The sequence below is a fragment of the Dama dama genome, chromosome 24 (genome assembly GCF_033118175.1).
Source record: "Dama dama isolate Ldn47 chromosome 24, ASM3311817v1, whole genome shotgun sequence".
Classification (NCBI taxonomy): domain Eukaryota; kingdom Metazoa; phylum Chordata; class Mammalia; order Artiodactyla; family Cervidae; genus Dama; species Dama dama.
In genome coordinates this window covers 58437001-58462167 of record NC_083704.1, presented here as the reverse complement: position 1 = coordinate 58462167, position 25167 = coordinate 58437001, and the positions used below count along the sequence as shown (strand labels likewise).

At 46.2% G+C, this 25167-nt stretch overlaps 1 protein-coding gene across 1 annotated transcript in view; it reads left to right on the top strand.

The window, feature by feature from the left end:
- SEC13 (SEC13 homolog, nuclear pore and COPII coat complex component) overlaps nucleotides 1-17652 on the top strand; it is a 43480-nt gene extending 25828 nt beyond the window's left edge. The window contains exons 8-9 of the mRNA XM_061128844.1: nucleotides 1368-1514; nucleotides 17215-17652. Coding sequence (XP_060984827.1) covers nucleotides 1368-1514; nucleotides 17215-17328 — 261 coding nt within the window. The 3' untranslated portion in view covers nucleotides 17329-17652. The remainder of the gene's footprint in view (nucleotides 1-1367; nucleotides 1515-17214) is intronic.
- Nucleotides 17653-25167: the final 7515 nt, after the last annotated feature.

Sequence of the window (25167 nt, the reverse complement as noted above, 5' to 3'; positions counted from 1 at the left end):
TTGACCAGAAGCCACAGTGGCTATCTTCTACTGAGCCAAGAGGAAGACCAGACTCAGGACTAGTTCCCCTCTGACCCTTTTATGGATAGGGATTGGAACTACCTGGGCATCATTTTAAGAGTGTTCCCAAGCAAGGACCAGGATCAGTGGGAAATCCTAAGACCTTGGGCTTATCTCCCTGCTCATGCTTCTCAGACAGAAAAGACCCAGGACAAGCCTTTAATTATATGCAAGCACCTAAGATGAGGCTTCCCTGATAGCTCAGCTGGTAAAGAATCCACCTGCAATGCAGGAGACCTGGGTTTGATCTCTGGGTTGGGAAGATTCCCCCCTAGAGAAGGGAAAGGCTACCCACTCCAGTATTCTGGCCTGGAGAATTCCATGAATTATACAGTCTATGGGGTCGCAAAAAGTTAAACACAATTGAGCAACTTTCAGTTCACTCATTCAAGATGAGGGGGCTTCCCTGGTGGCTCAGAATCAGCCTGCAATATGAGAGACCCCGAGGTCAATCCCTGGGTCAGGAAGATGCCTTGGAAAATGGCATGGCAACCCACTCCAGTCTTTTCACCTGGAGAATCCCATGGATGGAGGAGCCTGGCGGGCTACAGTCCATGGAGTTGCAGAGTCAGGACTGAAGTGAGGAACACTTTCACTGAAGATACAAGTTAAGCCAGGCCTTTTACATCATTTGAGCTGTTCTTGTGTGTGCGTGTGTGCTAAGTCACTTCAGTTGTGTCCTACTCTGGTGTGACCCTGTGGACTGCAACGTGCCAGGCTCCTCTGTCCATGGAATCCTCCAGGCAAGACGACTGGGGTGGCCTTGTTGTGCCCTCCTCCTGGAGGCTCCTCCTGAGCCTGTTGAGAGGACCAAGTATAAGAGGTTCAAATGAAGTAAAAGATCATTTTGTTTTGGTTTGTTTTGTGTGTGTGTTTATTTTTGTGTGTTTTTTTGGTCCCTTCTCATTCTCTGAGCTTCTTTTTAAACACCTATACCCATTCCACTGAGAAAGTACAGAGCTGCTGGGAACCAAAACCAGGAAGTGACTTGGCACATATGGGAAAGCCCCAGGGAAAATTTGAGAAATAGCAGTGCTGACAAAGTCCATACCTGAAACCGGTATGCGGAAAGGGGCCTGGAGGCTCCTGACCGACTTGAAGTGTGTTCCTGGGATGAAGTGATACAGGCAAGGGTGCTGGGCCAGAAATTGGTTGTCAAAGCTGTAAACACCCAGGAGGTCTTTGGCTGTGGTTCGCCCTGATCCCCTCACCCTCCTCTTAAAAGGTCCAGTACAGATACAGATGGAGAAGATGTCACCGGGGAGGGTTGCTGCCCCCATCTCCTGACTCTAATCTTCTTTTCCCAGGATGGTCGAGTGTTCATTTGGACCTGTGATGATGCCTCGGGCAATACATGGTCTCCCAAGCTGCTGCACAAGTTCAACGATGTTGTATGGCATGTCAGCTGGTCCATCACAGCCAACATCCTGGCGGTCTCAGGCGGAGACAATAAGGTCAGTTCAGTCGCTCAGTTTAGTTCAGTCGCTCAATCTCGTGTCCAACTCTTTGCGACCCCACGAACCGCAGCACACCAGGCCTCCCTGTCCATCACAAATGCCGGGAGTCCACCCAAACCCATGTCCATTGAGTCGGTGATGCCATCCAACCATCTCATCCTCTGTCGTCCACTTCTCTTCCTGCCCTCAATCTTTCCCAGCATCGGGGTCTTTTCAAATAAGTCAGCTCTTCGCATCAGGTGGCCAAAGTATTGGAGTTTCAGCTTCAGCATCAGTCCTTCCAATGAATATTCAGGACTGATTTCCTTTAGGATGGACTGGTTGGATCTCCTAACAGTCCCAAGGACAATAAGGCACATGCACCCTATCTCTGTGACTTGGCAGACAGGGCCCTGTTTTTACTTTGCCCAGTAGAGGGCGCAGTTGAGTCTTCCATCTAACCGCAGGCTTGGGGGGAGCCTGAATGAAGACTTTTGAGCATGTCTATTATCGACATCATCGATCTTCCAACAACCCTCATCTTGCTCTCTGTCGCTATGAATGGACTATTCTAGGGACCTTCTAGGAGGAGATTTGATTTTTTGTGGGTGGCTTGTTTCACTTATCATAGTGTCTTTTTTGTTGTTGTTAATTGAGGTATGTAGCTGATTTACAATGTTGTGTAAATTTCTGCTGTACGGAAGAGTCATTCAGTTATACATCTTTCTTTCATGTTCCTTTCCATTGTGGTTTATTACAAAATACTGAATGTAGTTCCCTCTGTTCTGTGGTAGGACCTTGTTGTTAATCCATTCTGTGTATAATAGCTTCCATCTGCTAAAATTCCCAATCCATCCCTCATGTAGACCCCATCCATCTTGGCAACCAGAAGTGTATTCTTTATTTCTGGGAGTCTGTTGCATAGATGAGGCAGTAGTCATGTGCGTGCCTTTTCCAATTATACTTTTCTATGCCTATTCGCCAGAGACCGAAATGGCCCAATAATATATCTGTCTTTTATTTTGAGGAACCACATTCTGTTCTCAGTAGAGGCTGTTACCACATTGCACTGCTATAGCATCTCACAAGAGTTCCATTTTCTCTGAATACTCTTCGTGTATTTGTTATTTCTACACCTTGATTTTAATTTCTTATATTAGGTTGAACATCTTTAGTGTGACTTTTCACTGCATTGTAAGTAAAATGTACCTTTTGAAATTGCCGTATTAAAAGTGGACCCTGTTTTCATGGTTATTACATTACCTACCCAAAGTCATTAATTGACAGCAGGTATCATTTAGAACCCAACACGCCTTTCGAATATGACCCTTCCTTAAGCCCCGGATTTAAAGTACTTGTTATGGAAAACGGCAACAAGGAAGCAACCTTTCTTCCTGACCAACTATGGTTACTGCAGCTTCCAGAAGCTTAGGAAAAGCCATATTCCCGGGATGTCAAGGGGACGGTATGTGCAAGCATACACACTGAAGGGCTTCCTTCTCCTTTCTTCCTCCTCTTCACCCTTCAGCACCGAAAATACCAACCCCTGCCGCACCCCAATACGTAGGGGGGTGGCCAAGGTGTTGAGTGTCTGCACAGACGCTAGAGATGGGAAGCCCTCCACCAAGAGCTGTGGAGACCCGGGACGTTACGGACCTCTTCCCTCCCAGAGGACTCACCTCTTCGGTGCACTCGGTGGGCTTAGCGCTCTGCATGTCCCACCCATATCTGCTGGCTCTGGTGCCTTCCAGAGGGACCAGACACTCAGGTCCAAGAGGGCATCACTGCTGGCCCTCCCTCCCAGCTCCCTCGGCCCCAGCCGCTCCAGCCTCGTTTCCCAGCCAGCTCGGGCTCCAGGGACGGACATTGTCCCAGGTTTCAGTGGCCTCGTCGCAGCACAGTAGACAGCACTCTTGTAGGCTTTCCTGTTTTCCTCTCTGTCTGGAAGTATTCTTGGTGTACAGTGTTGCATCAGTGTCAGAACACTGGGTACTGGTCACCTAAACATATGCACATACCTGTGGTTTCTCAGATTCTTTAGCTGGATAGCTTAGGACACAGTGTCCACTGGAGTCCTCTCTGCACTGCAGTCGGTTCTTGTTGATTATTTTTTTTTTTTCTTGTTGATTATTTTATTAAGAGGAGTTTATGTATGTGAATCCCAACCTTCTCATTTGTCTGCTCACTATACTGCACTGACACTTCCTTTTGTTTTTTTTCTTCTTCACTGAGACTCTCTTTCTCTTTGAAGTTCACATCTAACACTATTTAGCTTACACATATGGAAATCACTAAATATTTGTTGGTCTGTATCTGAATTAGATGGTTCATGGGATCCTCTCTGGGTCCATCCACATGGCTGCAGTTGACATTTTTCCTTTGTTTCCATGGATGAGGAAATAATTTCAGTAAATCTGTACCACAGTTTTTACCAGTTCATCTGTCTTTTGTATTTGTTTATCATTTTTCTGTTTGTAAATGATGCAGAGGAGTTGGAGGTACAGTTATCTCTTGACTTTAGTTGTCTGCAGGCCCTGTACTCAAAGGAATCTTTCTCAGTTGACTATGGTACCTCGCTTTCTGAATTTTCGACCAACCTCCAAAATGTTCTGCGTAGTAGGCCTACCAAGTTACATTTCTGCCAACAGACTAGGAGGGTTCCCTTCTTCTATGTTCCCACTAGGACTGATTCTTTCACATTACATAAGGATGGCCCTTCTGTTTGGTGTCAGGGGATTACTAGTTGGAGTTTCCTGTTGATTCTCTCTACTAATTGGGGAGTTACAGCATATGTTTAGCTACTGAGGTTGAAAGCTGTGTGAGGAAAATATATCTCTGCAACTTGCTTTGGTAAAGTGGCCTGTTTCGAATTATTATCCGTGAGATGCCAGAGCATATTTCTTTTTTCTTTTTTGCTGCAGGGGATAACATTCCCCATCTGGTTTATTTATTTTTTAATTTATTTTAGTTGGAGGCTAATTACTTTATAATATTGTAGTGGTTTTTGCCATACATTGACATGAATCAGCCATGGGTGTACATGTGTTCCCCATCATGAACCCCCCTCCCACCTCTCTCCCCATCCCATCCGTCTGCATCATTCCAGTGCACCAGCCCTGAGCACCCTGTCTCATGCATTGAACCTGGACTGGCGGTCTGTTTCATATATGATAATATACATGTTTCAATGCTGTTCTCTCAGATCTTCCCACCCTCACCTTCTCCCACAGAGTCCAGAAGACTGTTCTATATATCTGTGTGTCTCTTTTGCTGTCTCGCATATAGGGTTGTTGTTACCATCTTTCTAAATTCCATATATATGTGTTAGTATACTGTATTGGTGTTTTGCCTTCTGGCTTGCTTCATTCTGTATAATGGGCTCCAGTGTTATCCACCTCATTAGAACTGATTCAAATGTTTTCTTTTTAATGGCTGAGTAATATTCCATTGTGTATATATGTACCACAGCTTTCTTATCCATTCGTCTGCTGATGGACATCTAGGTTGCTTCCATGTCCTGGCTATTATAAACAGTGCTGTGATGAACATTGGGGTACATGTGTCTCTTTCAGTTCTGGTTTCCTTGGTGTGTATGCCCCGCAGTGGGATTGCTGGGTCATATGGCAGTTCTATTTCCAGTTTCGGAATCTCCACACTTCTCCATAGTGGCTGTACTAGTTTGCATTCCCACCAACAGTGTAAGAGGGTTCTCTTTTTTCCACACCTTCTCCAGCATTTATTTTTTGTAGACTTTTGGATAGCAGCCATTCTGACTGGCATGAGATGGTACCTCATTGTGGGGTTTTTTTTGCATTTCTCTGATAATGAGTGATGTTAAGCATCTTTTCATGTGTTTGTTTAGCCATCTGTATTTCTGTCTAGTTCTTTGGCCCATTTTTTGATTAGGTCATTTATTTTTCTGGAATTGAGCTTCAGGAGATGCTTGTATATTTTTGAGGTTAATTCTTTGTCAGTTGCTTCATTTGCTATTATTTTCTCCCATTCTGAAGGCTGTCTTTTCACCTCGCTTGTAGTTTCCTTTGTTGTGCAAAAGCTTTTAAATTTAATTAGGTCCCATTTGTTTATTTTTGCTTTTATTTCCAATACACTGGGAGGTGGGTCATAGAGGATCTTGCTGTGATTTATGTTGGGGAGTGTTTGCCTATGTTTTCCTCTAGGAGTTTTATAGTTTCTGGTCTTATGTTTAGATCTGTAATCCATTTTGAGTTTATTTTTGTGTATGTTGTTAGAGAGTGTTCTAGTTTCATTCTTGTACATGTGGTTGACCAGTTTTCCCAGCACCACTTGTTAAAGAGATTTTCTTTTCTCCATTGTGTATTCTTGCCTCCTTTGTCAAAGATAAGGTGTCCATAGGTTTGTGGATTTATCTCTGGGCTTTCTATTCTGTTCCATTGATCTATATTTCTGTCTTTGTGCCAGTACCATACTGTCTTGATGACTGTAGCTTTGTAGTAGAGCCTGAAATCAGGCAGGTTGATTCCTCCAGTTCCATTCTTCTTTCTCAAGATTGCTTTGGCTATTCGAGGTTTTTTGTATTTCCATACAAATTGTGAAATTATTTGTTCTAGTTCTCTGAAAAATACTATTGGTAGCTTGATAGGGATTGCATTGAATCTATAGATTGCTTTGGGTAGTATACTCATTTTCACTATATTGATTCTTCCAATCCGTGAATATGGTATATTTCTCCATCTATTTGTGTCCTCTTTGATTTATCAGTGTTTTATAGTTTTCTATATATAGGTCTTTTGTTTCTTTAGGTAGATATATTCCCCAAGTATTTTATTCTTTTCATTGCAATGGTGAATGGAATTGTTTCCTTAATTTCTCTGTTTTCTCATTGTTAGTGTATAAGAATGCAAGGGATTTCTGTGTGTTAATTTTATATCCTGCAAGTTTACTATATTCATTGATTAGCTCTAGTAATTTTCTGGTGAAGTCTTTAGGGTTTTCTATGTAGAGGATCATGTCATCTGCAGACAGTGAGTTTTACTTCTTCTTTTCCAATCTGGATTCCTTTTATTTCCTTTTCTGCTCTGATTGCTGTGGCCAAAACTATGTTGACTAGTAGTGGTGAGAGTGGGCACCCTTGTCTTGTTCCTGACTTTAGGGGAAATGCTTTCAATTTTTCACATTTGAGGATAATGTTTGCTGTGGGTTTGTCATATATAGCTTTTATTATGTTGAGGTATGTTCCTTCTATTCCTGCTTTCTGGAGGGTTTTTATTATAAATGGATGTTGAATTTTGTCAAAAGGCTTTCGCTGCATCTATTGAGATAATCATATGATTTTTATCTTTAAATTTGTTAATGTGGTGTATTACATTGATTGATTTGCAGATATTGAAGAATCCTTGCATCCCTGGGATAAAGCCCACTTGGTCATGGTGTATGATCTTTTTAATATGTTGTTGGATTCTGTTTGCTAGAATTTTGTTAAGGATTTTACTATGTTCATCAGTGATATTGGCCTATAGTTTTTTTGTGGCATCTTTGTCTGGTTTTGGTATTAGGGTGATGGTGTTTGAAAGTTTACTTTCCTCTGCAATTTTCTGGAAGAGTTTGAGTAGGATAGGTGTTAGCTCTTCTCAAAATTTTTGGTAGAATTCAGCTGTGAAGCCCTCTGGTCCTAGGCTTTTGTTTGTTGGAAGATTTCTGATTACAGTTTGAATTTCCGTGCTTGTGATGGGTCTGTTAAGATTTTCTCTTTCTTCCTGGTTCAATTTTGGAAAGTTGTACTTTTCTAAGAATTTGTCCATTTCTTCCAGATTGTCCATTTCATTGGTGTATAGTTGCTGATAGTAGTCTCTTATGATCCTTTGTATTTCTGTGTTGTCTGTTGTGATTTCTCCATTTTCTTTTCTAATATTGTTGATTTAATTCTTCTTCCTTTGTTTCTTGATGAGTCTGGCTAATGGTTTGTCAATTGTATTTATCTTCTCAAAGAACCAGCCTTTAGCTTTGTTGATTTTTGCTATGGTCTCTTTTGTTTCTTTTGCATTTATTTCTGCCCTAATTTTTAAGATTTCTTCCCTTCTACTAACCCTGGGGTTCTTCATGTCTTCCTTTTCTAGTTGCTTTAGGTGTAGAGTTAGGTTATTTATTTGACTTTTTTCTTTTTTCTTGAGGTAAGCCTGTATTGCTATGAACTTTCCCCTTACTGCTTTTACAGTGTCCCATAGGTTTTGGGTTGTTGTGTTTTCATTTTCATTCGTTTCTATGCATATTTTGATTTCTTTTTTGATTTCTTCTATGATTTGTAGGTTATTCAGAAGCATGTTGTTTAGCCTCCATATGTTGGGATTTTTAATAGTTATTTTTTCCTGTAATTGAGATCTAATAATTTCAATTTTTTTGAATTTACCAAGGCTAGATTTATGACCCAGGATGTGATCTTTCCTGGAGAAGGTTCCGTGTGCACTTGAGAAAAAGATGAAATTCATTGTTTTGGGGTGAACTGTCATACAGATATCAATTAGGTCTAGCTGGCCCACTATCATTGTGTTATTATTAATTTCCCCTTTCATACTTGTTAGCATTTGCCTTACATATTGCGGTGCTCCTATGTTGGGTGCGTATATATTTATAATTGTTATATCTTCTTCTTGGATTGATCCTTTGATCATTATGTAGTGTCCTCTTCTGTCTCTCTTCACAGCCTTTATTTTAAAGTCTATTTTATCTGATATGAATATTGCTACTTCTACTTTTTTTTGGTCTCCATTTGCATGAAATATCTTTTTCCAGCCCTTCACTTTCAGTCTGTATGTGTCCCTTGTTTTGAGGTGGGTCTCTTGTAGATAGCATATATAGGGGTCTTGTTTTTGTATCCATTCAGCCAGTCTTTGTCTTTTGATTGGGGCATTCAATCCATTTATATTTAAGGTAATTATTGATAAGTATGGTCCTGTTGCCATTTACTTTGTTGTTTTGGGTTCAAGTTTATACACGCTTTCTGTGTTTCCTGTCTAGAGAAGATCCTTTAGCATTTGTTGAAGAGCTGGTTTGGTGGTGCTGAATTCTCTCAGCTTTTGCTTGTCTGTAAAGTTTTTGAAGTCTCCATATCTGAATGAGATCCTTGCTGGGTACAGTAATCTGGATTGTAGGTTATTCTCTCTCATCACTTTAAGTATGTCCTGCCATTCCCTTCTGGCCTGAAGAGTTTCTATTGAAAGATCAGCTGTGACCCTTATGGGAATCCCCTTGTGTGTTATTTGTTGTTTTTCCCTTGTTGCTTTTAATGTTTGATCTTTGTTGATTTGATTAATATGTGTCTTGGGGTGTTTCACCTTGGTTTCATCCTGTTTGGGACTCTCTGGGTTTCTTGGGACTTCAGTGACTATTTCCTTCCCCATTTTAGGGAAGTTTTCAACTATTATCTCCTCAAGTATTTTCTCATGGTCTTTCTTTTTGTTTTCTTCTTCTGGGACTCCTATGATTCAAATGTTGGAGCGTTTAACATTGTCCCAGAGGTCTCTGAGGTTGTCCTCATTTCTTTTAATTCTTTTTTCTTTTTTCCTCTCTGCTTCATTTATTTCTACCATTCTATCTTCTACCTCACTTATCCTATCTTCTGCCTCCATTATTCTACTGTTGGTTCCCTCCAGAGTGTTTTTGATTTCATATATTGCATTATTCATTATTAATTGACTTTTTTATTTCTTCTAGGTCCTTGTTAAACATTTCTTGCATCTTCTCAATCCTTGTCTCCAGGCTGTTTATCTGTAACTCCATTTTATCTTCAAGATTTTGGATGATTTTCACTATCATTATTCAGAATTCTTTATCAGGTAGACTCCCCATCTCCTCTTCTTTTGTTTGGTTTCGTGGGCATTTACCCTGTTCCTTGACCTGCTGAGTATTTCTCTGCCTTTTCATCTTGTTTAGATTGCTGTGTTTGGGGTGGCCTTTCCGTATTCTCTCAGTTTGTGGTTCCTCTTTATTGTGGAGGTTCCTCCCTGTGGGTGGGGTTGGACAAGTGGCTTGTCAAGATTTCCTGGTTAGTGAAGCTTGTGTCGGTGTTCTGGTGGGTGGAGCTGGATTTCTTCTCTCTGGAGTGCAATGAAGTGTCCACTAGTGAGTTTTGAGATGTCTATGGGTTTGGCGTGACTTTGGGCAGCCTGTATATTGAAGCTCAGGGCTATGTTCCTGCATTGCTGGAGAATATGTGTGGTATGTCTTGCTCTGGAACTTGTTGGCTGTTGGGTGGTGCTTGGTTTCAGTGTAGGTATGCAGGTTTTTGGATCATCTCTTATCAATTAATGTTCCCTGAAGTCAGGAGTTCTCTGGTGTTCTCAAGTTTTGGGCTAAGCCTCCTGCCTCTGGTTTTCAGCCTTATTCTTACAGTAGCCTCAAGACTTCTCCATCCATACAGCACTGATAATAAAACTTCTACGTTAATGGTGAAAAGATTCTCCACAGTGAGGGACACCTGTAGAGGTTCACAGAGTTACATGAAGAAGAGGAGAGGGAGGAGGGAGATAGAGGTGAGTGGGAGGAGAAAAGTGGGAATCAAAAGGAGAGAGAGAGATCTAGGCAGTGCTCTGTTCCCTAAGTGTTCTCCACAGCCTGGAACACCCACAGAGAGTCACAGAGTTGGGTTGAGAAGAGAAGAGGGAGGGAGGAGATAGAGGTGACCTGGGGGAGAAAAAGGAGGGTCAAAAGGGGGAGAGCCAGTAATCACACTCCCAAGTAAAAATGAGTACTGAAGATTGGATTCTTAAATGTACAGAATTGATAACAAATACCAAAAAGCAAAGATTAAAAATCTAGAGTAGAGATTAGACTAGACTCTCAAAAATACAATATTAAAAAAAAATCACAAAAAGTATAAGAAATACATATGAAGTTTGCTTTAAAAATAGGGTCTTTTTTTTGCAAGGTAATAGTAGGTTATAAAAATGAAAATTAAAGGAGTAATAGAGGACTTAAAAAAGTTTTTTTTAATTAAGAAAAGAATGATAATAGTAAAAATACATCTAGGAATTTCTCTGGTGCTGTTGTGGGCACTGTGGGGTCAGTTCAGTTTCAGATAGTTCCTTGTTCCAGCTTATACTTCTCAATATCTATAGGCCCCTTCCCATGTAGTTGGTCTTAACTACAGGGATTTTAATCTGTGGCACCTGTCACTTCCAAAGTGGTTCCCTCTGTTTACTTGGCTTCTGTTTGCAGGTCTCTTCAGTGTCTTAATTTCCACCCTGACAAAAGGGGGCGAAGGTGGTCTCTTGTTTAGGCTCAATTGCTCAGTCGTGCTGTGGGGAGAGGGGAACACTGCAGACAAACATCCCTGGCGTGTGTGGGGAGCACTCGCAGTGTCTCAGCCGCACTGGGTTCGCCCCCACTCACGGCGTGTGTGCTTTCCCCGTCTACACTGCTCAGGCTTCGGGTTGCTCTGCAGGGAGCGGGCCCTGGGTTGCGTGCACTTCCCAGGTCTAAGCCGTTCAGGTTCTCGGGTACTCCACCAAGGCGCAGACTCTGTTGGGCCTGCGTTTTGTGCTGTCCCATGCCCGAGCAGTTCAGTAGACCAGGTGAGTGGTGCGCGCACTCTCCCCAGGTGAGGTGCATCTTATCGCCACTCGGGTTTCCCGTGTGCCGTGTGTCTCTTCTGGGGAGCTGATCTCAACCGTCCAGAATCTCAGGAAGTCTTTGGTTAGAAACTGGAAGCCAGCTCACAGTTTGATAGGGGATGCCCTCTCTGCGGCTGAGTTTGCCCTGTTCCGGCTTTGGCTGGCGCCTGCCTGGCCCCTGCCTCCAGCAGGGGATGGGCTGATCCGCAACCAGCTAGCTCTTCTCTGGTATTGGCTCAGTCCTTTGTTCTGTGAACGACTGGCAGTGCCTTAGGTTAGGGCTTTTTGCAGGATAGTTCTCTCTCTCTGGCTATCCCACAGTTTAGGTGCTATCTCACGTTAAATCCCTCAGATTGCCCTCAGGGCACTCCCTGCTTGCTGGTGGCGGATACCAGTGTCTGGGGTAATTCTCTGCTGGGACTTGCCTTTAGGCACATCATCTGTGGGTTTTATTTATTTTTCCTCCCAGTTGTGTTGCCCTCTGAGATTTGAAAACTTCCCCCAGACCCACTGGTGAGAGGGTTTCCTTGTGTTTGGAAACTTCTCTTTTAAGATTCCTTTCCCCGGATGAATCTGTTGTCCCTAACTCTTTTGTCTCTCTTTTTATCCTTTATATTTTGTCCTACCTCCTTTCGAAGACAGTGGGCTGCTTTTCTGGGTGCCTGATGTCCTCTGCCAGAATTCAAAGTTGTTTTGTAGAGTTTGCTCATTGTTCACATGTTCTTTTGATGAATTTGTGGGGGAGAAAGTGGTCTCCCCGTCCTATTCCTCTGCCATCTTAGGACCACCCCTCCCAGAGCATATTTCTTAAAGACAGGTGCCTTTTACAACCCAACACGCCTGGTGAGTTTGACTGCCCTGAAGCAGCGGTTTTAGTGTTGTTGTTTGGGGCAATGGCCGCAAGGCGGCAGCATTTCTTTCTGCCCGACTCTGGTTAATGCAGCCTCCACAACCGTAGGGAATGATGTGTTCTTGGGTCCCCACTGAGACTGAAGGGTGCAGAACCAACACCCCAGGGTTCCTGTCTCCTTCCTTCCTTCCTCCTCACCCTTCACGCGAATAGATTCAAACCCAGAAAAAGCCGCAGTGCACAGGTGCTGCCTGGTGTAGGTGGGGTGTAGCCTCTGGGCAGAGACCAGAGAAGGGGAGCCCTCCACGGAAGCTGACCACGTGGATTCGTGGTCTTTTTCAAACCTCTCCTACCCAGAAGACTACCCTCTCGGGTGCACTGGGTGTGTGTATTCTCCTCATCACCCACCAAGTCTGGTGACTGTACTGCATTCCAGGAACTCCAGGTCCAAGAGTGCATCATTGCTGGTGTCTCCCTGCCAGCTTCCTCCACCCCTGCACTCCCCAGCCTCATTTCCCAACCAGCTCAGGCTCCAGGGATGGACATTAGCCCGTTTCAGAGCCCTCATTGCAAAACAGTAGACAGCAGTCTCAGATTTTCCTTTCTCTCTCTCTGTTTTATCTGGGAGTGTTGGTGATTTGCAGTGTTGCGTCAGTTTCACAATGCCGGGTGCTGATCACCTGTGCATATACACACCCCTCTTTCTTGAATTCTGAACCCGGATAGCTTAGGATACAGCGTCCACTGGAATTCTCTTTTTCTTGCAGTAGGTTCTTGTTGATTGTCTATTTTATTAACAGGAGTTTATGTAACTGAATCCCAGCCTTCTCTTTTATCTGCCCTCTGCACTAACCTTTTTTTCTTCTTCACTGAGCCTCTCTTTTTCTTTTTTTTTTTTTTTTTTTTTGAGCCTCTCTTTTTCTTTTAAGATAAGTTCACATCTAACAGTGTTTAGATTCTGCCTGTTATGGAAATCATGAAATATTTGTCAGTCTGCATCTGTATTAGTTGGTTCATGGGCTCATCTCTGGATCCATTCATATAGCTGTGCTTCCATTGCTGAGGAGTTAATTCCACTATATCTGTATCACGATTTTTAGCAGTTCATCTGTCATCAGTATTTATCATTTTTCTCATTGTACATAATAGTGCAGTGGACGCTGGGGTGCCAGGTAGCTTTTGAAGTTCAGGCGTCTGTAGCCGTGTGCCCGCTGGGCTCTTTCTCAGTCAACTATGATAGTTCCCTTTCTGAATTTTTGGCCAACCTCCTTAGTGTTCTGCCTAGTAGCTCTCTCAATATATATTTACCCCAACAGTGCAGGAGGGCTCTCTTCTTTCCAGGTTCTCTCCGAGACGGATTCTTTCACACTGTGTAAGGGTGGCCCTTGTGTTTGGTGTTGGGATTCCTAGTGGTGTTTCCTGTTGATCCTCTCTACAAATTGGGCAGGAAAACCATGTCTTTCTGTGCTATGGTTGAGAGCAGTGTGTGGAGAATGTATCTCTGCAACCCACTACAGGAAAGCGGTTTTTGTTTTGAACTCTTATCCATGAGGTACTGGGCCCGAAAGCAGGCACCTTGACATCCCCACAGTTCTGGTGAGTTTGAAGTCTGAAGCCGGGGTTTCCTAATGTCGCTTTGTGCAGTGGCCACAGGCGGCAGCACTTCTTGCTGCCCTGCTGTGGTTCACGCAGCCTCCAGAACCGCTGGGAACGACGTGTTTCTGGGTTGTCAGTGAGACTGAAGACTACAGGGTTCCTGTCTCCTTCCTTCCTGCCCACTACCCTTTACCTCAAGAGGTGTGAACCCAGGAACGCAGCAAGCAGGTGCTTCCTCACGTACGTGGAGTTGCTCTGGAGAAAGGCTAGAGATGGGAAGCCCTCTTTTCAGACCTGTCTGCACAGAGCACTGAACTCTTGGGAGCCCTGGGTGTGCTTTAGCCTCTGCATTACCCACCCCCTGCCAGCTACCTCAGCTCCTAGACTCGCCAACCTTTTCTCCGAGCCACCTCCGGGCTCCAGGGATGTGACGTTCTCACAGGTTTCACAGGCCTCATTGCAGCAAAGTAGACAGTAGTCTCTTAGGTTTTTCTTTTTTCCTCTGTTTTATCTGGAAGTATTCTTGGTTTACAGTGTTCTATCAGTTTCAGAATACTGTGTGTTGATCACCTATATATATGCACACAGCTATTGCCGCTCAGACTCTTTACCTCGATAGCTTAGGATGGACACAGTGTTCTCTGGAGTTCTCTGTGGTGTAGTATGTTCTTGTTAGATTATCTGTCTTATTAACAGGAGTTTGTATATGTGAATCCTGACCTTCTCATTTATCTGCTCGCTATACCCTGCACTAACACTTCCTTTTGTTTTTTACTCAGACTCTCTAAGTTCACATCTAACACTGTTTAGGTTTCACCTATTACTTAAATCACAAAATATTTGCCTTCTGAATCTGTGTTAGTTGGTTCATGGGATCATCTCTGGGTCCATCCATGGAGCTGCACTGGCATTTTTCCTTTGTTTCTATGGCTGAAGAATTAACTCCATGATAACGTACCATAATTTTTACCAGTTCATCTGTCGTTGGTATTTATCTTTCTTCTCATTGTTAATAAAAATTCAGGTGTCTGCAGACCCTGCAGAAGGAGCAGGACTCCTTCTGACTGAACTGTGATATCTCCCTTTCTGAATTTTCGACCAACCTCTGGTAGTGTTCTGTCTAGTAGGTCTACCAATTTACATGACCTCAGCAGTGTAGGAGTTTTCCCGTCTTTCCAGGTTCTGCCCTGGGTTGCTTCTTTCACACTGTGTAAGGGTGGCCCTCGTGTTTGCTGTCAGGATTCCTCGTCATGTTTCCTGTTGATCCTCTCTACTAATTGGGCAGGAAAACCATGTCTTTCTGTGCTAAGGCTGAGAATAGTGCGTGGAAAATGTACCCTGCAACCCGCTATTGGAAAGTGGTTTCTGTTTTGAATTCTTATCCCTGAGATTCTGGGGCCCTATTTCTTGAAAACAGGTGCCTTTTATAGCCCCACAGGCCTGGTGAGCTTGAAGTGTCCTGAAACCATGGTTTTAATAGTGTTGGTTTGGGAAATGGCCACAGGCGGCAGCATTTCTTTCTGCCCTTGGTGGTTGGTGCAGCCTCCTGAACCGTTGGGAACCACGTGTTCCTGGGTTGTCCCAAGACTGATGGGTACAGCAGACATCCCAGGGTTTCTGTCTCCTTCCTCCTCCTGAACTGTTAACCCACTAGATTGAAACCCGGAAGCCTCAGCGCACAGGTGCTGCCTGGTGTAGGTGGGGTTGAGCCCCTGGACAGAGGCCAGAGAAGGGGAGCCCTCTGCAGAATCGGCCGTTGGGGACTCAGGTCTTTCCAGATCTCCCACCCAGGGGACTCGCCTTTTGGGTCACTGGGTGTGCTTTACCCTCTGCATGGCCAGCGTGTCTGGTGATTGAGGCAGCAGGCAGTCCAGGTCCAAGAGGCATCACTGCTGGCCCCGCCCTGCCAGCTCCCTAGGCCCTTGACTCCCCAGCCTGGTTTCAGTCAGCTCAGGCTCGAGGGATGGACATTAGCCCTGGTTTCAGAGCCCTCATCATAACAGATGTAGATCATACAGATGTAGATCATACCGTAGTAGACAATAGTATCTTAGGTTTTCCTTTTTTCCTTTTTATTTTACCTGGGACTACTGCAGATTTAGAGCATTGTGTCAGTTTCAGAACACTGTGTGCTGGTCCCCTATCCATATACACTCACCTGTTCTTTCTCGTAGTAGAGCTCTGCTGGGCTACAATAGGGTCTTTTTGATGGTTTATTTTATTAATAGAAGTTTCTGTACGTGAATCGCAAGCTCCTGATTTATCCACCCAGGATACTCTTGAGATTGTTTTTTTCACATTGTGTTACGATTGCCATTTTTATTAATTTCAAGGAATTCTCCCTGAATTTCCTGTTTCTTTTCTCCTCTAATTATGGATTAGACCATGTATGTCTGTGCTGTATCTGATTAACATTTGGATTCAATTCTAGCACTCATTGTTTCAGGTTCTGTACCTGGGAGCCTCTCAATGTAATGGTATCACAGATAGTACTTCCTATTTAAATCTTTTTTCTGTTGAAGCAGCTCCTTGTGGCACAGTTTTAGAGCATCTGGATAGGACTGCCCACCTGGTCCTTCCCCCAGCTCAGCCCGAAATGTGTCATGTCCCTGTCCTGGCAATACAGCAGGATAGGGTCCAAAGGAGGCTTGCTCTCGCTTTGAGCTTCTGAGCAAGAGGGTGCACTGGATTCTTGGTGAGTGAGGTGACTCAGGTTTTTTCTACAGAGTGCCAGTGCAGTCTGCCTGCCTGAGTGGTCGAAAGTGGTTCCTGGCCTGGGAAGCAGCTCTAAGGTTTCTCACTAAGTCGTGTCCAGCTCTTTGCGAACCCATGGAGTGTGTGTAGCCTGCCCCACTCCTCTGACCATGGGATTTTCCAGGCAAGAATGCTGGAGCAGGTTGCCATTTCCTCCTCCAGGGGATTTTCCTCACCCAGGGATCGAGGCTGCGTCTCCTGCGCTGCAAGCAGATTCTTTGCCAACTGAGCCATCAGGCGAGCCGTGCTGTGAGGTTACCATGACTTGTTCGTGGTCTTCTGTCTAGCCTTCAGTGTCCCCACGTTCCCTGTAGGAACAGACTCCTGCCCCAAGATCCGGGTGCTGGCCGTGGCAGGCCTTACCCGGCACAGTTATTGTCTCAGCAGCAGAGCCTCAGATTCAACTGCAGTCTCTGTGGAGCCAAACCAGAGTAGCCAATCTGCAAAGTGGGAACTTCTTTGCAAACAGAGAGCTCTCTTCTCACTCTGGTGCCAGAGCCTCAGGAGAAGCCTCTCTGCATGGTGCTCTGCCAGCCCTGGGCAAACATGGGCCACACCTCTCACCTTCTCATGGAGTCGGTCTCCGGCTTTGCGGTAGGGGCACTTCAGCCTCAGTGCTGTGCTGTAGGATTTGTTCAGGCATGTCATGTCCCTGAGAAGTTCTCAGTTCTTCATGAGGCAGATGAAGCTAGGAGCAGCTGGAGTCATCCTCTTCTTGACATCACTCTCCCCACCCCTGTCTTCCTCTGTGTGGGTTTTTATTCCTTTACTTACTTTGGTTCCTCCACTGAAACCACCAAATGTAAGTGCTCGATTTACCCCTTGCGGTGAGCTGTGGTCTCCGATGGAGGTGGAGTGTGCGCCCCTCCCGAGGACGCAGGGAGAGGAGGGCAGGGTGCTTACTCCAGCGGGTGCCGTGTTCTGCCTGCAGGTGACCCTGTGGAAGGAGTCGGTCGACGGGCAGTGGGTGTGCATCAGTGACGTCAATAAGGGCCAGGGATCCGTGTCCACGTCTGTCACAGAGGGACAGCAGAACGAGCAGTGAGCGCACAGCGTGCCTGGTTCTCCACCTGCTGCAGATCCTGGGCCAGCAGCCCAGACGGCGGAGAGGAAGAACGCCCCGCTCCCGCGCCATCCCCTTCGGGAGAGTCACAGACACAACAGGACTATCATCTGCCTTAACATGATCTGATATGGTTTGTAACCTACCGTCCAGCTGAACACACACTTGTTCTGAGGGGAAAACTATGAAAAGATCTGAAGGTTGTTATTTTGAGATACTTTGGTCATTTTTAAGTACCTTTTACGTTCAGGTGTCATTTGTGGGATTTGTTTCCAGAGTAATTAAATAAACACATATTGCTTGTAACTCTCCCTGCATTTTCCTAACCCACCTAAAACCGAGCTCCTTTTTTAGTTGTCCGAGAAGAGCACAGATGCAGACCAGGTCCCCCGGGGCCTGGCCAAGCCTCTCACACACCTGTCGTGCACCGTGCCCCTACCCGAGTTCTACTGCAGGCACCCTGCAGAGCTCCGTATGCACAGAGCCGGGCACTGGGCCATCAGGGCTGCAGCTGCCTCCCCTGCACTACTCACTCACCCTGAGGATACGCCTGTTATGGATGGGCTGATAAAAGCCTGCCCTGTCCACTTACGCCCGTTTGCGGGCGGAGGGCCTTACTCACCCTAATGGAGGAGCACCTCAGAGCACCTGTGACCATGACTGGAAGGAGCATTCACACCACTCACTGCAGTGACTGAGATCTCTGCAGACAGCATGTCGAGCCTCTGGAGGCAGAAAATCTGGAATTACCACTGAGGGAATCAGCAGGAAGGTGAGAAACTGCCCCTGTGCTATGTACAGCCTGTAACTACTAAAAACCAGGGAAAGAAAAAACCCTGAGCGTGAAGAGGTTTGCTGTCCCCATGCCTGAGCACGCGGTCCCCAAGTCCGATCCAGCTGACCCCAGGGTGCTGTAAGGCTTTGGCATAAACGTTTCTCCCCTGGAGTAGAATTCTAGTGTCTCCTCACTTCCAGACTGGGCCTCCACTTAACCCAGGAGGCCTACCCTGAACGCTAATCTCAGCCAAAAGGACCCAAGAGATACTGCATCAACGGGAGAAAAGTGCTTGAAACTTTCATACAGCCTCCAGAGGCTGCCTGCAACCCCTTAGCTTCAAGCCCCCTAACTTCCAAAGGACAAGACTGCAGCATAGCCTTTTGGCAGGGCTGTCCGAATACCTGCAGGTCAGCAGTGAAGCAGGAGGAATCGGACACAGGCCTTTGGGATTTGTGCTTCCATATTCCACAGACACTGGCAACCCAAAGCCCCCATCTTCCCAAGGCTCTGGTCTCCCCACTGACCTGGGTTGGACATAGACGTGTGGTGCCTCCTTGTGGCCATTTCCTGTTCTTACAGTGTACAAACTGGTGCTTCATAAATAAGGAAAACTTACCGAAATCAATCTTGAATATGCATTGGAAGGACTGACGCTGAAGCTGAAACTCCAATACTTTGGCCACCTGATTCGAAGAACTGACTCACTGGAAAAGACCCTGATGCTGGGAAAGATTAAAGACAGGAGGAAAAGGGGACGGCAGAGGATGAAATGGTTAGATGGCATCACCAACTCGATGGACATGAATTTGACCAAGGTCTGGGAGTTGGTGATGGACAGGGAGGCCTGGCGTGCTGCAGTCCATGGGGTCACAAAGAGACAGGACTGAGCGACTGAACTGACCCTAAAAACACCCTGGTGGAGGTCAGCGAGTAAAACTTCAAAAACCATAAACAGGGACTTTCAACAAGCCCCAGTCAAAAGGGAATTTTCCTCAAAGTATTTACAAGAAACAAGGCACATTAAATGCTGCACCAGATCCCTCAAACTCAGAGACAGGACCGTCAGATCTACACCCTGCGCCATCTGCCATGAGTCAGAATGTCCAGCACAAAGGTCTGCAGACAGTAAATGCTGCAGATCGAGGACAAAGGGAACCCTCCAGGCCACTACGGAAAACAAAACTCGGGCTTCTGAAAGGGAAATCACAGCTCCATGTGAGCAAAGTATATGCTCCCAGACACAAAGTAAAAAGCAACTGGAAACTGAAATGGCCCAGGCATCAAAATGCTTGCTGCAGGAATATGAACAACCTCGAGACTGGGAATCAAACCAAATGACCGGGACCATTAGGATGCCGGAAAAATCCACCTGGGACGTGCATGCACTAGACTACTGAGATAGCCATGAAATAAGAAAACAATTTTGATGCAATAAGGATGGACCTAGAGATCTTGGGACTCAGGGAACTAAGTCAGCAGCCATAGGATTTGGGGTAGGGATGACATCTCAGCCTGCATGGAAATGAACCCTCTGAGAAAACAGAAACAAACCTAGAGTCCTGGAAGCAAAATGTGTGTGTGGCAGGGGCAAAAGCTGGGGGAAAGGCTATAAAGGAACACTCGGGAACGAGCAGTTCACACTGCCACATAAAAATCGACCCTCCATCAATAGATGGCACATGCAGTCTACCCAGCACTGTGTAAGAGCCTCCATGGGAAAAGAACCCAAAAACAGTGCTATGCAGACAGACGTGTACAACTGAATAATGGTGCTGCCCATCTACATGCACGTGGAGGAAATCAGTTATGTCTTTAATACACCTGAAATGTCGAAATATGTTTCAAACAGTATCACATTCCCCACAGCCTGGGTCCCCTGGCAGGTGTCCCATGCCTAAGCAGCCTTGGCCCCAAGGCCAGACCCACCTGAGCTCAGGCTGCTGTAGAGCTTTTGGCATAAACGTTCCTCCCTTGGACTTACAGAGCCTCATTTCCCGAATGGGCCTCAATCTGAGACCCAGGCGGCCTACCCTGAATGCAAATCTCAGCCAGAAGGACCCAAGAGACACGGCACTATCGGGGAGAAATGCACCACAAGCTTTTCATACGGCCTGCACAGGCTCTGGTGGTGGGGTCTCACCTGCAGCCCCCTAACTTCCAGAGGACGAAATTTCAGCATAGCAGTTTGGGGTCTGAACATCTACAGGTCAAGGGTGAAGTAGGAGGAGGAATAGGACGCGAGCCTTTGTGGGTTTTGCTGGCATGTTCCACAGACGTTCACCACCCAAAGCCCGCACTTTCCCAAGGCGCTGGTCTCCCCACTGACCTGGGTTGGGCATGGAAAAGTAATGCCGCCTTGTGGCCATTTCCTGCTATTACAACGTACAAACTGGTGCTTCAAGGCCCTGCATAATCAAAGGGCTGCGGGGCCTTAAATAAGGAACACTTACCCCAGAAATGGGCCTCCCTTGTGCCTCAGCTCAGGTAAAGAATCTGCCTGCACTGTGGGAGACCTGGGTTCAATCCCTGGGTTGGGAAGACCCCTTGGAAAAGGAAAAGGCTACTCACTCCAGTATCCCAGCCTGGAGAATGCCACGGACGTTGCAAAGAGTTGGACACGACAGAGTGATTTTCACTTTCACTACCCTAGAAATACCCGGGCACAGGTCAGAGAGTAAAACTTCAAACCCCATAAATAAGATGACTTTCTAAAAGCCCTATTCAAAAGGAAATCTTCCTCAAAGTATTTACAAGAAACAAACAAGGCACATTAAATGCTACACCACATCCCTCAAACTCAAGACCGGACCAACCATCAAAACTACACCCTGCACCACCTGCATGAGTCAGAATGTCCAGCATCAAATATGCAGACCCAGGAGGAAAGGGAAACCTCCATGCCAATGCTGGCAATGCAAATAGGTACAGGCCACTCTGGAAAACAGCACTCAGGCTTCTGAAAGGGAAATCACAGCTCCATACGAGCCTAGGACACACTCCCGGACAGAAACAGAAATTGAAACGCCACGGGCATCAAAATGCGTGCTGCAGCAATGTGGACAATAGTCAAAGATTGGGAATCAAACCAAATGATAGGTTACTGGCATGCCGAAAAAATCCAGCTGGGACATGTATGCGCTAGACTACTGAAACAGCCATGAAATAAAGAAGGAAACAATACCTTTCTTCGCAAGAAGGATGGACCTAGAGATCTCTGGACTCAGGGAACTTAGGTAAAGGCAGTAGACGTAGGATTTGCTGTACTGGTGTCATCTGAGAAAACAGAAACAGACTTAGAGTCCTGGAAGCAACATTTGTGTCTGTCAGGGGCAAAAGCCGGGGGCCAGGCTATAAAGGAACACTGGTAACGAGCAGTTGACAGTGCCACATGAAAATCCACCCTCCCTCACTACACAGCACACGCACGCTGCCCAGCACTGTGTAACAGCCTCCACAGGAAGAGAGTCCTCCAGGGGAAAGAGTCCTCCACGGGAAGAGAGTCCTCCACGGGGAAAGAGTCCTCCACGGGAAGAGAGTCCTCCACGGGAAGAGAGCCCACAAGAGGAGAGCTGTGCAGACGTGTACCACTGAAGAATGCTGCTGCCCATCTGCATCATGCACGTGGAGATCAATTATGCCGTCATACACCTCAACACCTGAAGTATGTTTCAAACGGTATTATATTCCCCACAGCCTGGGTCCCAAGGCCAGACCCACCTGAGCTCAGGCTGCTGTAGAGGTTTTGGCATAAATGTTCCTCCCTGGGAGTCCCAGTGCCTCCTCAGTTCCCGACTGGGCCTCAATCTGAGACCCAGGCAGCCTACCCTGAATGCTAATCTCAGCCAAAAGGACCCGAGACACTGCACTATCGGGGAGAAAAGCACTTCAAACTTTCGTACGGCCTGCACAGGCTCTGGTGGTGGGGTCTCCCCTGCAGCCCTTAGCGTCAGGCCCCCTAACTTCCAAAGGACAGGAATGCAGCATAGCAGTTTCCCAGGGCTTTCTGAGTATCTGCGGGTCAAGGGTGAAGTAGGAGGAGGAATGAGACACGAGGCTTTGGGGTTTGTGGGGGCATGTCCCAAGGACACGGACCACCCAAAGCCCCCATTTTCCTAAGGCGCTGGCTGCTCTCCCCACTGACCTGGGTTGGGCATAGAAAAGTAGTGCCACCTTGTGGCCATTTCCTGCTATTACAATGTACAAACTGGTGCTTCAAGACACCATAATCAAAGGGCTGCGGGGCCTTAAATAAGGAGCACTTACCCTAGAAACACCCTGGCGAGTAAAAACTTCAAAACCCATAAACAGGAGGACTTTCAGCAAGCCCTATTCAAAAGGAAATTTTCCTCAACTATTTACAAGAAACAAACAAGGCACATTAAATGCTGCACCAGATCCCTCAAACTCAGAGACAGGACCGTCAAAACTACACCCTGCACTGCCTGCCGTGAGTCAGAATGTCCAGCGCAAAGGTCTGCAAACAGTCAATGCTGCAGATCGAGGACAAAGGGAACCCTCCATGCCGATGCTGGCACCGCACACAGGCATGGGCCACTGCAAAGAAAACTCAGGCTCCTGAGAGGGACATCACAGCTCCACGTGGGCACGGCACACGCTCCTGGACAGAGAGAGACCAGGGATTATCAAACTGCGCGCTGCAGGAATACGGACAATGCTCAGATAGGCAGTCGAAGCAATAGCCAGGACCACCTGCACACCTGGGACACGTTTGTCGCAGTAACTGACTCGGCTCTGAAATAAAGACGAAAACAATGCCTCTGACAGCAACAAGGATGAACCTAGAGGTCTCTGGACTCGGGGAACTTATGTAAAGGCTGCAGCCAAAGGATTTGGTGTAGTGGTGTCATCTCAAACTGGAGAGAAATAAACCCTCTGAGAAAACAGAAACAGACTGAGTCCTGGAAACAAAATGTGCGTGCGGTTGGGGCAAAAGCTGGGGGGAAAGGTACGAGCAGTTCACAGCACTACATAGAACATCGACCCTCCATCACAAAGGAAGCTGTGCAGACGTGCACAGCTGAATGCTGCTGCTGCCCGTCTACATCATGCACGTCGAGGAGACCAAGTATGTCTTTATACACTTGAAAGTATTGAAGTATTTGTAAAAATGTCTATTATGTTCCCCACAGCCTGGGTCCCCTGGCTTGGTTCCCTAACCTAGACTGTCCTGGATCCAAGCGTGCTGTAGAGGTTTTGGCAGAAATGATCCCCCCTGGTACCCTAGTGCCTCCCACTTCTGGTTCGGTCTTCTGTTTTAGACCCAAATGTCCACTCTCTCAAATCTAATCCCAGCCTCAAGGACCCCAAAGATAAGTGGCCATCCACGAGAAATGGTTTCAAAGTGCAGTGGCCTCAGCATGCTGTGGTGTGGGCTTCCTGCCTACATTCTCTAAGCTTAGAGTCGTCATCTTTATTAAGAACAACCCCTCAGCATAGTAGTTTATTTGGGTTCAGGTACATCTGGATGTGTTTATGGTGAGGAAGAACTTCAAAATATGTGAAACAAAAACTCACAGAAGTGAAGTCTTTTCCAATGCTAGCTGGTGATCTCAATGCTCATCCTTCAGCAGTAGAACACGTAGACCCCTGAAAAACAGTCAGGTGATGGAATACTATCAATTTGACCTAAGTGGCATTCATAGAACATTCTTCCCAAGAACACTTAAAACACATTCAAGTGTTCATAAACACTCATAAATAAATATAATAAACACTCATCAAAATAGACTAATTCCTGGACCCCAAAACAACTGTCTCGCTATCTAGCTCTGAGAATGCTTTCCTTCCAAGGAGCTAGCATTTTTTCATTTCATGGCTGAAGTCACATCAGAAGTGATTTTTGGAGCCCAAGAAAATAAAATCTTTCACTGCTTCCACCTTTCCCTTCCATTTGCCGTGAAACAAAATTGTTGAAGCCGAGGTCACAATTATTTTGCCACCTGATGGAAAGAGCGGACTCAATGGAAAAGACCCTGATGCTGGTAGAGATCGAAGGCAAAAAGAGAAGAGGCGGCAGAGCATGAGACGGTTGGATGGCATCACCGACTCCATGGACATAAGTCTGAGGAAACTCCAGGAGACAGTGAAGGACAGGGAAGCCTGGACACAACTTCGCAACTAAACGACGACAGTGAAAGGGGGCTGTGGTAAACTGCGAGAGCGTTGTCACCTGTGAAAGGTACAAACCGAAGCTTTCTAAGACAAATCACGTGGCTGCTGAGATTTGCTCTTACAACATCCCCCTCAAATGAAAAGCAGTATGAGGGTAAGTACATGAAAGCAGATGCTGAGACGTGTTGGAACTGATGATGGGTGCTTGCAGACTCATGGAATTACTCGTTCTGCTTTCTTTGTAAGTTCGAAATTTTCCAGAAGCTCAAATATATCTGGAGAAAGAGTTTAGCTTACACAGGTTTCTGTTGGAAAACTTTTGGCCGAGTTCTCCGTGGGGAACATGACTTTGTAATGAAAGGAAGTACCTGAGACCCTTGTGAAAATACAGATTCTCAGCCCCACGGCAGACTTATCAGAGTCGGAAGATGAAGCATGAGGAAGTCAGCTTTCCTACAGCCTCCCCTGTGAATCCACTGCAGCGCAGCTCAAGTCTGCACCCAGCAGTTGTGATCAGGCAACCCCACGGGCCTCACCCGGAGGTCCCACGGCTCTTAGTGACCCCGAGACTAAGGCTGCACTACCTGCAGCTCTAAGAGCCGTTTCAGCATGGTGGTGGAGCGGGTGTCGAGCTAGATAGTTTGGAGGGGCCAGTATCCAGTGAGGAACAGGATACAGGGAAAGGAAATTCTGCCTGGACACGGGGGCATCGACAGACCTTCCCAGGATGAGAGACCTGGGTGTGTTTGACGGCTGAGGGCAGAGGCTGCTGGACAGGAAGCCTGAAGATAGACTAGTATCTGGGGCTCCAGCCCCACGATGGCAGGAGAACAGGGGCGCCCCAGTGGGAAAGGAGGGGTGAGAGAGCACTTGGCTAACGTGAGGCAAGTGTTAAGAGTGACGCCCACGGT